Source organism: Caenorhabditis elegans, chromosome V (assembly GCF_000002985.6).
Source record: "Caenorhabditis elegans chromosome V".
NCBI classification, from domain to species: Eukaryota; Metazoa; Nematoda; class Chromadorea; order Rhabditida; family Rhabditidae; genus Caenorhabditis; species Caenorhabditis elegans.
Genome location: NC_003283.11, coordinates 3106216 through 3122334, shown reverse-complemented (window position 1 = coordinate 3122334; position 16119 = coordinate 3106216). Strand labels below are relative to the sequence as shown.

The following is a 16119-nucleotide window of genomic DNA, read 5'->3' as shown; positions in this document are numbered from 1 at the left end:
CGGCAAAATCATATGAAAAACCTTCCGTACAAGCTAGTTCTTTAGGGATACTGCAGAATTACTGTAGTTTCAGAAAAATGCATACTCATGAAAGACGAAACACAGGTAGGTAAAAAGATAAACAGACTCCCTTTCCCAAGATTTTCCAACACGTAAAATGTCTGAAATTATGTCCTGCTCAATTTTAAAAAATTTGTAGGCACATTCAATTTTTCAAATCTTAACTATATTTTTGAGTTCATAAACACTTACAATTATGAGAAACTGAGCAAAACACATGTTTTATTACAGTGTTGGACCCTCTGAGATTTCAAATCCTAGATAAAATTGTTGTTGGTCGGTCTAGTTTTCGAACACATTTTTTACACGAAAAAAAAACAAATTTATTTCCTGATTGCCTCCCTTGATAAAAAAGATATAGAATAGGTATAAATACACCAAATTTTCAGAGACCAACGCTCAGATTTGTATTTCTTTGATCCATTTCAGAGATGAAGCTGTTCAAGACCATCCTTATATTCACCATTTTTCAAATATCTGCCTCCAATTTTTGGGCTTCTGGACGCTTGCCTGAGGAAATTCAAGAAATGCTCGATATGATGTCAGCAGTTGATTCCCCGAGGTATCCTGGCTTTCGGAATTTCTACAGATATTCTGTTTCCAGATACAACTGTTCTGGAAAAAATCACGCCGAATGGTATGAAACAGGCGTAAAACGTTTTGGTTGGGGCATCTACTACATATCGAGTGGGCTTTTGTTCCAAGTTATCGGCTGGCCGGTTTTGTACATTTTTTTCACAAAAATTAAAATGAAAGCCTACATCGTCATGATTTTTATTGGAGTTATTGAGATCACCGAGGTCTGGGGGAACTCAATTTGGCCGGGGTTTGTTGCGTTACTTGGAGAAGTGTACTGTACAAGTCCGCAAATTATGACTATTGTTGGGAAAGTGACAATGGGTTTGTTTTTGGATATTCTAGGGCTGCTGTGAAAGTACTGTTTGATCTTTGAATTTGAAAATTTCTCGGCATACGTATGTAATATTAATTTGCGTTTTAATAGTTATTATTGAATTTTTTTACTTCAAGGTGTTCGAGCCCGCAACAATGTTCTCCATTTTTCAAAAAGGCCACATTTTTGGGTTAATATTTTGAAAATCTTAAAAGACATAAGCCTAAGCCTAAGCCTCCCTTTTTGCGGGCTCACAATCCCTTTTGCGGCCCAAAATGGCAGTCAGGCTGTGAACTTTGTTAAATCCCCTATAGCTCCAAACGGACAGTTTTTCAGTGCAATGGATTCTTGGCTCAGCTACCGCGGTATTTTTGGGGATCCATCGGCTTTTGAGCATGATTAATTTTGGTGAATCACTGATCAATGTATGTTTTATTATGTTCCATCTTTTTTCATTTCCCATAATAATTCAGACCAACGCGATGATTTCTTTCTGGTTAGCTTTTCTCACAATCTATGCAATCTACGGATCCTTGTTCTTCGATACAGTACTTTTCAACTCTGACTACATGGCACCACTCTTGGATCCAATGACTGAACAAGAAGGAGTGACTTATAGCAATAACTTTTTATATTTTCACAACATCTCTGCCGCTGTATTGCTAGTGACTGTGTACACAAGCCTTTGTCTAGTTTGGCGGTTCCGGGAGGTCAAGAATTTTTCGGCGCAGGCGATGAAATTTCAGAAAAGTGTAAGTTTTCAGGGATACGAGCTGAAATCAAGTTCGAATTCAGCTTCTCCTACAATCAATCTGCATCTCCCTGACCTATGCAGTACCTGCAATATCTTTCGTTACACTTTACTTTTTTGTAACTCCGAAATGGTTCTCGCATGCTTCTGACATTTCGTATCAGCTCAGTGGAGGTAAAAATTTAATGCTTTTTGTTTTTAATTTATTTTGCATACTTCCAGGAATCCCTTTCATAATGTATATTGTGCTCAACAATACCGTACGCGAGGAAATTTTCAGCTGCTGCAAGAAGAACCCGGCGTCTTCTCAAGTGAAAATTCATTCAACAACCGTTCATTCTTTTAATTAATATTATCTTGTAAAAACTAAAAGTTTGAATATTATTTTGAAAAATGATTAATAATCAAAAATCCACTGAACAAACTACACCCTCGTTGGCAGCAGTGTGTGTATATGTTACCCAGAATCCTTGCGCAGAAGTCTGAATTAAAATTTAAAATTTGTTTTTTAATTTTGAAAATGTGATACCTGAGCGATATAATCTCCAGTTTTAGGAAAAGAATCTCCAAATTTCAGAAAATCAGCTGAGCTTCCATCAAACCATTGCCATTTGCCTCCAGTAGCTTTGAGGTCAGTGTTGCGGAGCCCAATTGTTGCGAATCGAGAGTCGTTGAAGCTCTTTTTGATTAAATCTGAAAATTTTTCATACAAAATTACCAATTTTCAACAGAAAAAATACAAAAATTTTAACACATCAGTAGAAGAAGTACCAGAAATTTAAAGGCGGAGTACCGAAATTTGAGTCTTTGTTTTTTAGACCAAAAATGGTCCAAAACTACCCAATTTCGTAATGAAACGTACTAAAAATTAAAAAAAAAGCTATGGACGCTCAAAGTTTTGGAAAAATGGTTTTTTTTATTTTGTTAATTTTGGACCACTTCGAGGCTAAAAAAAGCAAAGTCTCGAATTTTGGCACTCCATCAAGTTTTTTATGATTAAAATCGTTTTACCTAGCAATTAAAAAAGTTGCTCACCTGTGAAAAAATCATTGACACTCGATGAATGTATTGTTGCAATAGTTGTTCCATACTTCTGACATCTCTGATTTTCTTTTGTCAAAAATGGAGCATCAATCTAAATGAATTTTTTTTTGGAAAATAACATGTTCTACACTACATACCGGCACAGGAGGGTAGTCTGAGTCGTAGCCATAGACGACCTGAAAATTTTATTTGTGTTTTAACTGATATGCCTTGTGCTCTTATCAAACCAACCACAATGTAACATTTTTGGGTTGGCGCAAAATATGTGAACCCGTCCGGGCACCCAGTTCTTTTTGTAGATTGCTGCAGAGTTGTAGATGTTACAGCATTCCACTGCGTCGTTGTTCTGACAGATGTGGTAGTAGTTGGTTTGGTTGTGGAAATAGTAGAAGTTGGTAAAGAAGTAGAAGGAGCAGTAGTGGTAGTAAGTGAAGGATCATAAGAGCACACGAATGCCAGCTCATCCTGATCATCCCGGGTCTGCCACCTCCCATTTTTCACATTTTCTGCCACGTAGTTTAGTTCATTTGGGAACCCTGCGTCAAAATGTGTGAATGCCACATTGGTTCCGTCATCCCAATAAAATAGTTGGAATTCAGTTTTTCTAGATAATCCTATCCAAAATTGTCCGCTATTTGACCCGAATTCCGTTGCGGCGGAAGCTAAAGAAAATCGAAATTTTTATAAACTCCTCAATAGGGTTGGCATATCGGACGAATCCGAGCGTATAGCATCCGGTTTTTAAAACTAAAAATTTGGCCACTCACTATACTTAACCATTAACTGTTATAGTAAGTGGCTAAGCTCGGAAATTGTCGGCCGCCGTGATGTTCGATATGCCAGCCCAACTTCTCAATATCGAAGTCAGATCTGAAAAGCTTACAAGCCAAAAAATTCGAAGTGATCGCAGAATCTACTGTAGCCAAACTATATCCCTGACCATGACAGTAAATCTCTGCAGTTTCAAAATTGTGGCGTTTCGGAACGAAAGCATAGCACCTGAAAAGGTATAAAATATGAATTTTTAAGCCTAGAGTAAAATAAAAAACGAACCTGCTCCCAATAAATTTTTCATGTGGGTATCTACAAATATCTGATACAGAAATATGCACTTGAGCTAGAATTAAACTTAATCGTAGAAATTTTGAAATCATTTTTAGCAGTGGTAGTTCAATTTTCAACTCGCATTTTGTAGACAACGGGTTCTTATCAGTGATAGCATTTTTTGATTACGATCATATCAAAATCACAAAAGTCAGGCAGACTACATGTACCCTTGTGCTCAAACTAAAAATTAAAAAAAAATTGAACTTCATTTTGCAACAAAAATTCAAATTGTAACAATTATTACCTATTTAATTTATTCGAATTATTAACTTAAAATTTAAAAAAAACGAACACAAAATGTACACATGATCATGAAAGGGCTGGGAACTCGTTGTCATCCAGTAGGCCAGAATTACATGTCGGAGGTTTTCAGGAGTTGAGCACAAATGAGTGGAGCATTCTCTTTGAAGGTATCCTTATAGGCCTTCAAGAACTCATCAGAGAAAGTTGGAAAGTCTCGGAGCTCCGGAATCTGGTCACTGCTGATATCCTGATTTGACTTGATCATCTTAATCCGGTTTTCCACTTCCTTTGTGTATCCTCTGATTTGTCGTTCAAAATATATAAATTCTCGTTTTGCAATTATTTTGTTTTCCCGGTTCAGTGAAGTTTCAATAAGTTTTGAGGTCATTTTGGTGATCTTGTTCATTGGACTTTCGACTTCCAAAACTGCTTGAGCTTTGAGCATTTCAAATAAAATAGCCTGAACTTTTTCCGTCTCCTCTGTTGATCTTTGAGGGATGGTTTCTGCAGCTTGAGTTGGCTTCTTTTGCATTAACTTTCGATTTTCCAGCTCCAGATTTCTAATGGAAATTTTTTGTTGAGCAATAGCATTTTGTTGAGCTTGAATCTGACTGTAAATTAAACATTTTATTAAAAAGACACCTCAGAATAAACAAACTTACCCTTTCAAAAGTTGAATCTCCTCATCTCTCTCGATCACTTGCAATGATTTTTTGACTAGAGCGTTTTGGTGGTCAAGAATTTGTCTGAAAAAATTAATATATTTTTTATATTGTTCTGTAAAAACTAAACTTACTTCATCTGGAGTCGAATTGTCTCATTCAGCTCTTGCTGAGTTGTTTGTACTTGGCTGCAAAAATTTTGATTTGTTTCAGCAAAATATTTCATAGAAACTTACGCTCTTAAATGTTCAATTTCTTCATTTTTCTCAGAAATTTTTTGAGAATTCTCTTCGGATTCTTGTTGAGATAGCTTCAATGATTTCCTGAGATGCTTTGTTTCAATTTTCTCCAATCTCCAATCTTCTCTGAGCTTAATGTTGTATTCACTGGCTCTGAAGCATTTCGGACACGCGTTGGATTGTTTTTCTTCAGTTTTTGCAATTGGCTTTTCAGATGGTTGTTGCTTTTTTGATTTCTTTGGTTTTGCAAGCTTAGGCTCTTGATTTTCTTCAACTTTAATAACGGTTTCCAAAACAATTTTTTCAACTTTCATTGTTTCTATTAGAATTTTCACCGGTTTCGGAACTTCAACTGGCTTCATATCTGACACATGCACTTTCTTAGCTCCCAAGCAAGTTTCGCAATGATAACCCAAAACTTGAGAGCACGCAAGCTGACTGTGAATAAACTTTTCCATTTCAGGAATTCTTCGAATAATGCAACCAATCAAAAGGTGTTCAATGATTTCGTAGACATCAGGTGTCGTTATCGTTTTCTTAAGAGCACAAAATTGTTCCAACACAATTTCAGATTTTTCGTGGGCTTCTGGGAAGCTGACGTCAATCTTTAAATATGAAAGCTCATCTTTAAGATCTTCAATCGTGAATTCTGTTTTCTTCACATCGCGAACTTCCTTTGAATTTTCATTAGAAATGTTCAATGTTTTATAAAAGTTTTCCCATCTTCCGTCAATCTCCATGACATCTTTCAAGTCGATGAAATGAATTCCATTGTTTGAGTCGAAATATTGATTGATTGATTTGAAAAATTCTTCGAACAGGTTGAACTCTGCAATAGTTTTCAGGTCTTCTTTTGAAACTCGATCCGCAACTTGCTTATAGGTAAATGTTGATAGCCATGGCATCACAAGAACTTCTTCTTCAAATGTCGTAACGTTCATATTTTCTTGCTTCATCGCCCGGAGAAGCTCACGAGCCATTATGAACTTATTCGACTTGTCAGAAAAAATACGGACAATTGGAGCGCATTTCTGATCGGTCTGAAAGTTATAATTTTTTTTAATTTAAAAAAATTTAATTTTGTAAAACAAAAAACTCACAATTTGAGATCTTGGAAGGACGAGTGCAGAGTTTTCTTCCAAAAACAACATCATTTCTAGAATCATTAGACCGCTCCAAGAGAAGAAAGTTCGGTACTTGAACTCGTTATCACAAATTGGAAATTTTTCCACAAATTTTCGAAGAACTGCTTTCAAAGAATCATAGACTCTTTCATCTTCAAAACTTGGGAATAATTTTTCAAATGCGATAAATAGCTCGTCAATCGTATGATTCTCAAATTCCAAAAGTGAAAGATCGTTGAACGCGGAGTTGACTAGGCTCTGAAATTTTTTTTTAAAGATAAAGTTATGAAGCTTTTAATACTAATTCTACTTACATTATTCACAATTTGAATATTATTCTTAATCCGTTCCAGGTCACTTTGAGCAAGTGGAACAAGCTCGCAGTCACTTTTAAGTACGGATTCCCTAATCTTCAAATACGTGGCGACAGTTGCCATGGCAACTTCGGTCTCATACCTTCTCAGCGGACTATAAGGAATCATGCCTTGAAGAATGACAAAATAGTCGTGTTTGTAGACGTAGGTGGATCCCTTCATGCTCTTCAAGTATTGCGGAGAGGACTGAAAAATCAAATTAAAGAATAGTTGAGAATATATCTCAGTCTGTAGTAGTGGCCGCTAGCAACCTAGAGATAACTTACACTATAAGTCTCTGCCAGCTCAAAACCGAGCAACTCATGACTTCCCGGGAATCGCTGGAAGGTGTTCAGACTGTCAAGAAGTTCTTCCGCTGATCCGTACATTTTCAGCTTTCCATTGGACAAGCCAATCAAGTTTTGAACGTTTTTCAGCGGATTCTTGTCCGCGCAGTCCCATTCCGATGGAAGAAGCTCCGGTGGAATGTAGTTGCGGATTAGTTTCTTTAGAGAGGACGGCGAGATTGTGAAGAATTCGGTTGGATTGATATGCATTTTTAAGATGAGATTATGATAGACTGAAAATATAAATTTAAAGAAACTAGGAGTTGATAAATGCTTGTACAGAGCAAATAAAACGACAACAGAAAAATCACAAAAATATAGAGTGCAACTGGAATAGTATGAACCTGTTAGTGTGCAAAAATAGTTCCACCCACTTACCATTTATTTTCCCAGGAGGCCCCTGAACTTGGTATACTGAGATACGGAAGAGCAACTAATCGATAAACTCCGTATCAGACGATCCGTATCGTCTCATGTTTATAAACGATTTTCCCAGACCTGTAGTGGTTTGATGACTAAAATGCTATAACTGGACGCAAAATGGTGATGTCAGAGTCCTGAAAATTGGAAAAATATTGAAAGTTGTTTTTCCGGAGTTGGGAAGTTTAGAGATAATGTAGGATAAACTGGAAAAAATAATACGATGCTAAAAGCGACGGCTGGAAACAATTTTTTTTTTGAAATAACCGTCAAAATTGAATAAATTATCTTGGGTTTTCAATTTGATTCAGGCGCATTTAAGGCCGATGGAGGACCAGAAGTTACCAAAATTTATTAAATCTGGTCCTCCATCGACCTTAAAAAGTCCCTAAATCCAGTTGAAAACTTAAGATAATTAACTTGTATACCGAAAATTAGATGGTGATTTCAAAAAATTAGTTTCCAGTCCCGACAAGTCGATTTCAAATTTTAACTAATTTTAGTTCATTTTATAAACTGCCATAACTTTTTTTTGCGACATTTTCAAGAAGTTTCATTATGAAATTCGGTGTTTTCAGGCAATTTAAAGAATTTTAAAGCAATAAAAAAATTAGACTACACGGCCGTGTAGTACGGTCTTTTAAAAAATCTATGCATTCTAATTTAGTTAGTTGTAATTTGGGGGAAAATATTTTTCACTTTAAAAAATAATTCTAGCAATTAAAATTTTGCGAGACAGTTCGAAAATTTCGATTATTTTTTTCTCGTTGTCAATTTTTTTCAGTTTCAATTTCAGTTCAATTCAGTTTGCCAGAAGTACCGCAAATATTTTTATTTTTTTTTTAATAATTGGATAGATAGTTACGAGATAACTCCACAACGGATTACTTTCCAAGTCATTTCCAGTTAATAAACTTGGTACATACAAAACAAGGCTAACTTGTAGGTACCATAAAACTGTGGCGATGTGGTGTAGTTGTCAACCAATCATCATTTGCAACAAGATGTACCAATTAATAGTAGCCTCCCGGGAAGTGATGCGGCCGGTGAGTAGGTGGAGCTAGTCAAACTATGCTCGGATGGGAAGGCATCCGGAACCTCTATTTGTGGTTTGCTGCATTGAAAATTTTCATTTCTAATAGTTTTTAATTCAAGTTTTCAATTTTTCTTCTTAAATTCTCAAATTTCACCTTAAATTTTTTTTCCAGTCCGTCCAAGTCGCTTACCTCACCCTAATAATGTTTCTCAATCCAACCGAATTCTTCACAATCTCCCCGTCTTCTCTCAAGAAACTTGTCTGCAACTACATTCCCGAAGAGCTTCTGCCATTGGAATGGGACTGTACTGATAAGAATCCCGTGAAGAACATTCAAAACCTCATTGACTCGTCTAATGGAAAACTGGTAGTGTACGGCTCTGCAGAAGAAATTTTTGAAAGTCTGAATCTCTTCCGTCGTTTTCCTGGAAGTCACGAAAAATTCGAGTTCAATATGGCAGAAGTTCATAGTGGAAGTTTTTTAAAAACAATTTTTATGAAAAATTATTAAAAAAAAACACACATTTTCAGAATGATCCAGCTGTATGCCAGAGTATGAAACGAGTTCCATACATCTACAAGCACGACTATTTTGTGGTCATTCAGTGGGCAATTTGTGTTAGTCCTCTGAGAAGATTCGAGACAGAAGTTGCGTTAGCGACCATTGCGTCTTATCTGAAAATCAGAGAACTTACCCTTCCAACTCTTCACGAGATGGTACCGTTCTGTCAGACAAGTGTAACTCGGTTTCAACAAAGATGCATGAGGGTAAATGATGTAGGTTCTACTACTGTTGAATAAGTTTTTTATTTATTAAACTCTTTCAGAACTTCAAGAGATACCTCGGAGAGGAAAGCCTCCAGCTGAAGTTTAACGAATATACATTCGAAGAGATGTTTACTCAATGGAAGAAAATCAGCAAGTTCTTCGAAATGAGCTCAGTCCATGATTCTTTGCAAGAAGTGCTGAGAAACTTTGCTGCAAAAATTCCTATCAGGGATAATGAGCTCGTCTACAACAGAATGTTCGCATGGAGTAAATGCATTGTGCTAGAAGTTGAGAAATTCATTCACGAAAATCAAATGTGGTTTTATCCAAGATTCGCTTTTGTGAGTTTACTAGCGTTAAAGGTTAAGTAGAGTCGTTTTGAAATTTTGCTTTACATGATAGAATATGGACCGTAATGATAGAAAACAACTGAAAAACAATGTTGAAACTTTTTTTAATTATTTTTTTCATTTTTGCAAAAACTGAAGAAATCGAATGTCGAATTAAATTTGAATTTCCGAGATTATCAACATTTTCGCGTTTGCTGGTTTTCCTCTAAAATTTTATTTGATATTTTACAACACCGTTTGTCAAGTTTTCAAGCAGTTTTCCCTTAATGAAAGCTTAATCACCAGAGTGAAATTTACCGAAAGCTTCTAGAAAAACCGATGAATGTCGAAAATGACGTAACTTATTTGCGCAGGAATTTAAATTTAATTCGGCCGTTTCTTCGATTTCGGAAAAATTGAAAAAATCCTTATTTCCATATTTTACCATTTAAACAAAAATTAGTTCAAATTTTGCAGCACTTTTGAGCTAATTTTTGAACACTACACTTTTCGGTAATTTCCTTGCTCTTCTGTTAAAGTTATCAGCATTGCAATAATAATTTATTTTCAGAATGAAAAAAACTATACCCCGGTTGTTCGCATTTTTGCTGATAAGCCCAACAAATTGATAATGGCTCACGAACTTCTCGTAGTCATGAAACAAGAACACATGGACGTTTCTTCATTCGAAAAAGAGGTTCTCGAAATGCCTAAGCTAGCGACATTTACTTTTCAAGAAGTTGCGGCTCGAGTATCTCCTGAAGATTTCAAAAATATTGAGTTTGTGATCATTCCAATAACTGCTGCAAAATATTCTGCAACCCCAATTCCAACAATCACTCCCGGTGGTTTATGTATTCTGGCATCTGATTTCATCTTCAACCTTTTGGTGAATATGCTTACCGCCAAGAAAATATTCCAGAAGATTGATCCTTCTCAATTTGACTTGATTCGAGAGTTTTTCAATTTTATCGATGAATATTTTGGCTCTGCTAAAGGTGTCATGTTTGTTGATTTGAAGGATGTGGAGGTGATCAACAAGAAGTGGGAAGCCTTTTACAAGACTCTGACCATCTCATGTGAAGAACCAAAGAAAGTCCGCAACACGAGGAAAACGGAATTCACAAAAGAAGATTTAACAAATGAATTGAAATACCTGAAACTGGACTTAATATTCTCAGAAATTTGTGAGCAATCTCAAGATTATTTTGATCACATGACGAGAGCTAAAAATTTGAAAACTTTGCCAAATGATGTTTTTAGCGGAGCCATTGTACATCTTCAAATCGATTGCATTTGTAGAAGAATCTCTAAAATTCCAGCCTTTATTCACAATCAATTAGCGTGTTCTCGTATCTTTGGCTACCGTTGTCCAGTTTGCGTTGATGCAAACACACCAAAAGCGGATGATGTGAAGGCGCCTACTCCTGAGGAATTAGTTGAAGTCCGTGAAATTTCTCCAGTAGCAGAAAATCTAGAACCAACTTCTGAATCAAAGCGGGTCAAATCGAAGAAACAGAAAAAGCAAAAACCATCTGAAAACCCAATTGCTAAACCAGAAGAAAAGCAATCCAATGCGTGCCCAAAATGCTTCAGAGCAAGTGAATACAACATTAAGCTTAGAGATGATCTGAGATTGGAGAAGATTGAGACAAAACATCTCAGGAAATCATTGAAGCTATCTCAACAAGAATCGGAAGAGAAATCTCAAAAAATTGCCGGGAAAAATGAAGAAATTGAGCATTTGAAAGCGTAAGTTTTTTAGAAAATATTATAGTTTGCTGAAACAAATCAAAATTTTGCAGGCAAGTAGAAACAACTAAACGAGAGCTTCTAGATCAGAAGTCGGAATTAAATCACGAAAAAGATGAGACAATTCGACTCCAAATGGAGTAAGTTTATTTTTTACAAAACAATATTTAAAACAATTTTAATTTTTTCCAGACAAATTCTTGACCACCAAAACGCTCTAGTCAAAAAATCATTGCAAGTGATCGAGAGAGATGAGGAGATTCAACTTTTGAAAGCGTAAGTTTATTTAATCTAAATTATCTTTTAATAAAGTTTTAATTTACAGACAAATTCAAGCTCAACAAAATGCTATTGCTCAACAAAAAATTTCCATTAGGAATCTGGAGCTGGAAAATCGAAAGTTGATGCAAAAGAAGCCAACTCTTGTTGCTGAAACCATTCCTCAAAGATTCACAGAAGATACGGAAAAAGTTCAGGATATTCTATTCGAAATGCTCAAAGCTCAAGCAGTTTTGGAAGTCGAAAATCCAATGAACAAAATCAACAAAATGACCTCAAAACTTATTCAAGTTTCAAAGAACCGGGAAAACAAGATAATTTCAAAACGAGAATTTATTTACTTTGAACGGCAAATCAGAGGATACACAAAGGAAGTGGAAAACCGGATCAAAATAATTAGATCAAATGAGCAAATCAGCAGTGACCAGATTCCGGAGCTCCGAAACTTTCCAACTTTCTCTGATGAGTTCTTGAAGGCCTATAAGGATACCTTCAAAGAAAATGCTCCACTCATTTGTGCTCAACTGCTCAAAACTCCAGAATCTCAAAAATCCGATGATCTTGAAGATAAGGAATGCCTGGTATGCCTGGAAGATATGATGGAAGAGCATGAAACATTGAAGTGCTCAAATTGCAAACGACAATATCATACTGGCTGTGCTCAAAAGTGGTTTAAAGTCAAAAGAATTTGCCCTACCTGTAATTCTGGCCTTCTCGATGACACCGAGTTCCCAGTCCTTGTATAATCAATTTTATTGTAATATTTAATTTGTTTTCGAAATTTTTGTGTCGACTATCAAATCTTGATGCGTGTATTTTTTCAATAAAATGTTAAAGTTCATATGTGTGTAAATTTTATAATGATCTGTTTTTGAATTTAACTAGCGCTAGTGTGGAAATTGTCAAAGCCGCTAGTATAGTGCTAAAATAAATTCTCGGGTTTTGAAAAGTGTCAGATGAACCTATTTGCTTGACCGAACCCTCAAAACACCTTTTTTGATTTGTTTTTGTTCAAGATTCATCTCGATCTCACATGAAAGTACTCGAGAAGAACTCCTCTTTATTTATTTATTGAGCTTGATGACGTCCTATTTTTCATGCAAAAATTCCAACAAGAAAAAATTAATTCAAACACAACTCAATTCAAATTAATAATATGTGCTTGAACACATCATCGCTAAAATTGTTCAACATTGATTTTCAGGGAGGGAATACGTTTACTCCAGTGGTTCGCGTTTTCGAAGATAAGCCGAATAAGCTGATAATGTGTCACGAGCTTCTTGAAGTAATGAAACAAGAAGACATGGATGTTTCTTCGCTTGAAAAAGAAGTTCTTGCAATGCCAAAGCTAGCGACATTTACTTATCAAGAAGTTGAAGCTAGAGTTTCTAAGAAAGATTTCCGAAAGATTGAATTTGTGATTATTGAAGTCACTTCTGCGAAGTTTTCAGCAACTCCTATTCCAACCATCACTCCTGGCGGTGGTTATTGCGTTCTTGCATATGATTTCTACTACAACCTTGCGACAAACATGATAACCGCCAAGAAAATGTTTCGAAGGATGGACCCTTCACAGTTCTACTTAATTGAAGAGTTTTTCAACTTTTTTGACGACTATTTCGACTTAACCAGAGGCGTCACTTTTATTGATTTGAAGGATGTGGATGAGATCAACGAAAAAATGGAAACCTTATACAAGAGTCTCACGATCCTATGCGAGGAACCTACGGAAATTCGTGATATGGGGAAAAAAGGATTCACAAGTGAAAATTTCGCAAATGAGTTAGTACGCTTGAAACTAGACAGAATTTTCCCAGATATTTGTGAGCAATCTGGAATTTACTTCGAAAAAATAAAAGCTAAACGATCTAAAACGTTGTCCACACTGGGAGCCTGCGGACTTATTCATCAACTTCAAATTAACTGTCTCGCTAGAAAAATTCCTAAAATTTCTGAATTCATTCATAGCCAACTTGCGTGTTCTCGAGATACAATTGGATACTGTTGTAAAATATGCTCGGACGCTCAGAATCCACGAAGAAGCAACGCTGAGCCAGTTGAGGTTAAAATTTCAAGTAAGGATGTTTCGCATGCAGAACTAGAGGAGTCAATGGAAACCAAACTTGAATTAGAATCACGATCCAATGAAAAAGAAACTCAAGAACCATTTAATGATCCCAAACTTTCAAAACCCAAAAAATCGAAAAAGAACAGAAAATCCGAACAAACAACTGCGAAACCTGAAGAAAAGGAATCAAATGCGTGTCCAAAATGCTTTAGAGCCAGTGAATACAACATTAAACTGAAAGAAGATCTGAGATTAGAAAAAATTGAGACAAAACATCTCAGAAAATCATTGAAGCACGCTCAACAAGAATCCGAAGAGAAATCTCAAAAAATTGCCGAAAAAAATGAGGAAATTGAACAAATCAAAGCGTAAGTTAACTCTTTAAGTTAAAAATCAATGAGGCTTCAATTTTTCAGTCAACTTCAAGCCCAACAAATTGTAATGGCGAAGAATCATGGAGAAAATTCACGAATTCCAGGGGAAGAAAAGATTCCTAGAAGATCTGCAGAAGAAACGGAAAATGTTCAGATAATCTTACATGAAATGCTCGAAACCCAAAAAATTTTGGAGACTAAAAATCCAATGAGCAAAATCACCACAATGACCTCGAAACTTATTGAAGTTTCACAGAACCGGGAAAACAAATTAATTGCGAAACGTGAATTAATATATTTTGAACGGCAAATCAGAGGATATACAAAGGAAGTGGAAAACCGGATCAAGATAATTAGATCAAATAAGGAAATCCGAAGCGATCAACTTCCGGAGCTCAGATTTTCCAAAATTTTGTGATGAATTTTTGAAGGCGTATGAGGAAACATTCAAAGAGAAAGCTCCACTAATCTGTGCTCAACTCCTGAAAACTCCAGAACCACCAAACGAACTTGATGATAATGAATGCCTGGTATGCCTCGAAGATATGAAGGAAGAACATGAAACTTTGAAATGTTTGGATTGCAAGAGAAAGTACCATACTGGATGTGCTCAAAAATGGTTTAAAGTGAAAAGAATATGTCCAACTTGTGATGCGGGCCTTCTCGATGACAACGAGTTTCCAGCGCTTTCGTGATAATAAGTAAAACATTTTTGATTTTCACATTGCTTGTTAACTGTTATTCAATAAAATTACGATAATTATACATAATAACTCAAGCTACACAAAAAAGGAAAACTTACATGTTTCCGTCAAAAACATACAGCGGAACTGTCTACATGATTAGGAGACTTTGTGCCCCAATAACAGGAACTATATAGTCAGAATAAAAAAATATACATCTCGATTTTTTCATCAGTCTATTTTTACAGCTTTCATGATACTGTACGACTTAGCTGGAGTTTTCACAAAAATCCAATTTTGCGCCACTTTCCTCATCAACTCATTTTTGATCCTTCTCACTCTTTGCTACATCAAAGAAGTCTTCGGGGCTTATAAACGAATGGTGATCTACTTCGCAGCTCTCGGTATGATATTCTCAGGACTAGAAGTAACTGCAAGGCCGTACACCCACAACTACAAAGCCTCTTTGTTATTCTTCAGTGTGACAACTCTCAACCTTCCTCGAGAAGTCATTTGCCTCATGATATCCTTGTGGGGTGGCTGCTGGATTGTTATAGTCTCCTTTATAGCCGTTCAGTTTGTGTACCGATATCTATGCTTGTTCAAGGCACAGAAAATCAAAAAGTTTGAAGGTGTGAGAAGTATATTTTGGCTGATTTACCCTATGTTGCCTGGAGTATGCTACACAGTTGCCATGAACTTTCTGTGCGCAGCTGATGACTACGCAGATGATTATGTCAGGTAAAGTCGAGATGTATCCAAATGCATAATGCGGCGCGCAACCCCGAAAGTGTCGGCCGCTCCAAATAACTACCTTCCGCGCTTCATTGCACACACACAGCCGTGCGCGGCGTTAACATGAGGCCAGCGTGGCGCCCTGCATCACGACTCTACCCGATCCTTCTGGCGGCGCGGAACCCAAATTGCACTATTCTGTTCAATAACTGAACTTTTGTTTTTACATCAATATGGAAGCACCATATATATATATATACATTTTCAGAGGGCTGGTGTCTGAAAGATACTCTATGGAAATCTCAAACCTACCAAGATTCCCCATGCTTCCGTACGCTGCCGATGGATCGTTACGGTGGAAAAGTCTAGTCTACCTTCCGATTTGCATTTTCCTAATCGGAATTCACTACATTATCATCATATATTGCTGTCTCAGAATGCATTTTAGCATGAAAAAGGAGCTCGCCAAGTTCTCAACTCAAAACCAGAAGCTCCAGCGGCAATTCTTCCACGCGCTCATCGTGCAGACCCTTGGACCAACCATTTTCCTAGTGATACCTGCCTCACCAATTCTTGTGCTCCCGTTGCTGGCTCCAATGTTTGGGTTTGATATCGACTTGCAAACGGGGAACCTTTTTGCATTTGTTGGATTCTACCCACCATTTGATAGTATTGCTTTTATGATCATTGTCAAGGAGTATGTTAAAGTGATTAAAAGTTTGTGATTAGTCAGTTTGAAATTGTCGAAAAATAGGTGGTTTCAGAACACGTGCTATGTGGATTGGGAACTGACAACCAAGTGTCCGCCGTTGAAGCTTTCACCCAGAATGTGCAATCATAAAGTCTCGAAATT

General features: G+C 36.4%; 5 protein-coding genes and 1 pseudogene across 7 annotated transcripts; 4 read left to right on the top strand and 2 right to left on the bottom strand.

Moving 5' to 3' along the window:
- Positions 1–491: 491 nt before the first annotated feature.
- On the top strand, positions 492–2053 carry srt-56 (Serpentine Receptor, class T; the record flags this gene model as incomplete). The annotated part of the gene is made up of 5 exons (NM_071455.4): positions 492–960; positions 1289–1377; positions 1426–1704; positions 1748–1877; positions 1926–2053. 5 exons carry the CDS (start codon positions 492–494, stop codon positions 2051–2053), a joined length of 1095 nt encoding a protein of 364 aa, NP_503856.2.
- On the bottom strand, positions 2012–3958 carry clec-210 (C-type lectin domain-containing protein). The gene is made up of 7 exons (NM_071454.6): positions 3801–3958; positions 3631–3746; positions 2979–3409; positions 2885–2923; positions 2739–2838; positions 2233–2396; positions 2012–2185 (listed from the first exon to the last, which is right to left on the bottom strand). Exons 1-7 carry the CDS (start codon positions 3899–3901, stop codon positions 2108–2110), a joined length of 1029 nt encoding a protein of 342 aa, NP_503855.2. The 5' UTR covers positions 3902–3958; the 3' UTR covers positions 2012–2107.
- Positions 3959–4047: 89 nt separating this feature from the next.
- Y73C8C.3 (DUF7809 domain-containing protein) lies at positions 4048–7062 on the bottom strand. The gene is made up of 7 exons (NM_071453.2): positions 6763–7062; positions 6437–6682; positions 6099–6380; positions 4996–6038; positions 4894–4947; positions 4760–4843; positions 4048–4708 (listed from the first exon to the last, which is right to left on the bottom strand). Exons 1-7 carry the CDS (start codon positions 7030–7032, stop codon positions 4207–4209), a joined length of 2481 nt encoding a protein of 826 aa, NP_503854.1. The 5' UTR covers positions 7033–7062; the 3' UTR covers positions 4048–4206.
- A 1421-nt stretch (positions 7063–8483) lies between these two features.
- Positions 8484–12247, top strand: Y73C8C.8 (RING-type domain-containing protein). Its single transcript, NM_071452.4, has 6 exons — positions 8484–9055; positions 9106–9387; positions 9947–11127; positions 11181–11267; positions 11320–11403; positions 11453–12247. Exons 1-6 carry the CDS (start codon positions 8834–8836, stop codon positions 12150–12152), a joined length of 2556 nt encoding a protein of 851 aa, NP_503853.2. The 5' UTR covers positions 8484–8833; the 3' UTR covers positions 12153–12247.
- A 252-nt stretch (positions 12248–12499) lies between these two features.
- On the top strand, positions 12500–14543 carry sdz-34 (annotated as a pseudogene). Its single transcript has 2 exons — positions 12500–13842; positions 13891–14543. Coding segments are annotated over exons 1-2 (1996 nt in total).
- A 241-nt stretch (positions 14544–14784) lies between these two features.
- Positions 14785–16107, top strand: str-68 (Seven TM Receptor; the record flags this gene model as incomplete). Of its 2 annotated transcripts, NM_071450.1 has the most annotated exons (3): positions 14785–15272; positions 15535–15983; positions 16031–16107. In NM_071450.1, 3 exons carry the CDS (start codon positions 14785–14787, stop codon positions 16105–16107), a joined length of 1014 nt encoding a protein of 337 aa, NP_503851.1. The 2 variants fall into 2 exon arrangements, with proteins under 2 accessions (NP_503851.1, NP_001305197.1); NM_001318268.1 differs by lacking the exon at positions 14785–15272 and having other exon boundaries at positions 15560–15983.
- Positions 16108–16119: the final 12 nt, after the last annotated feature.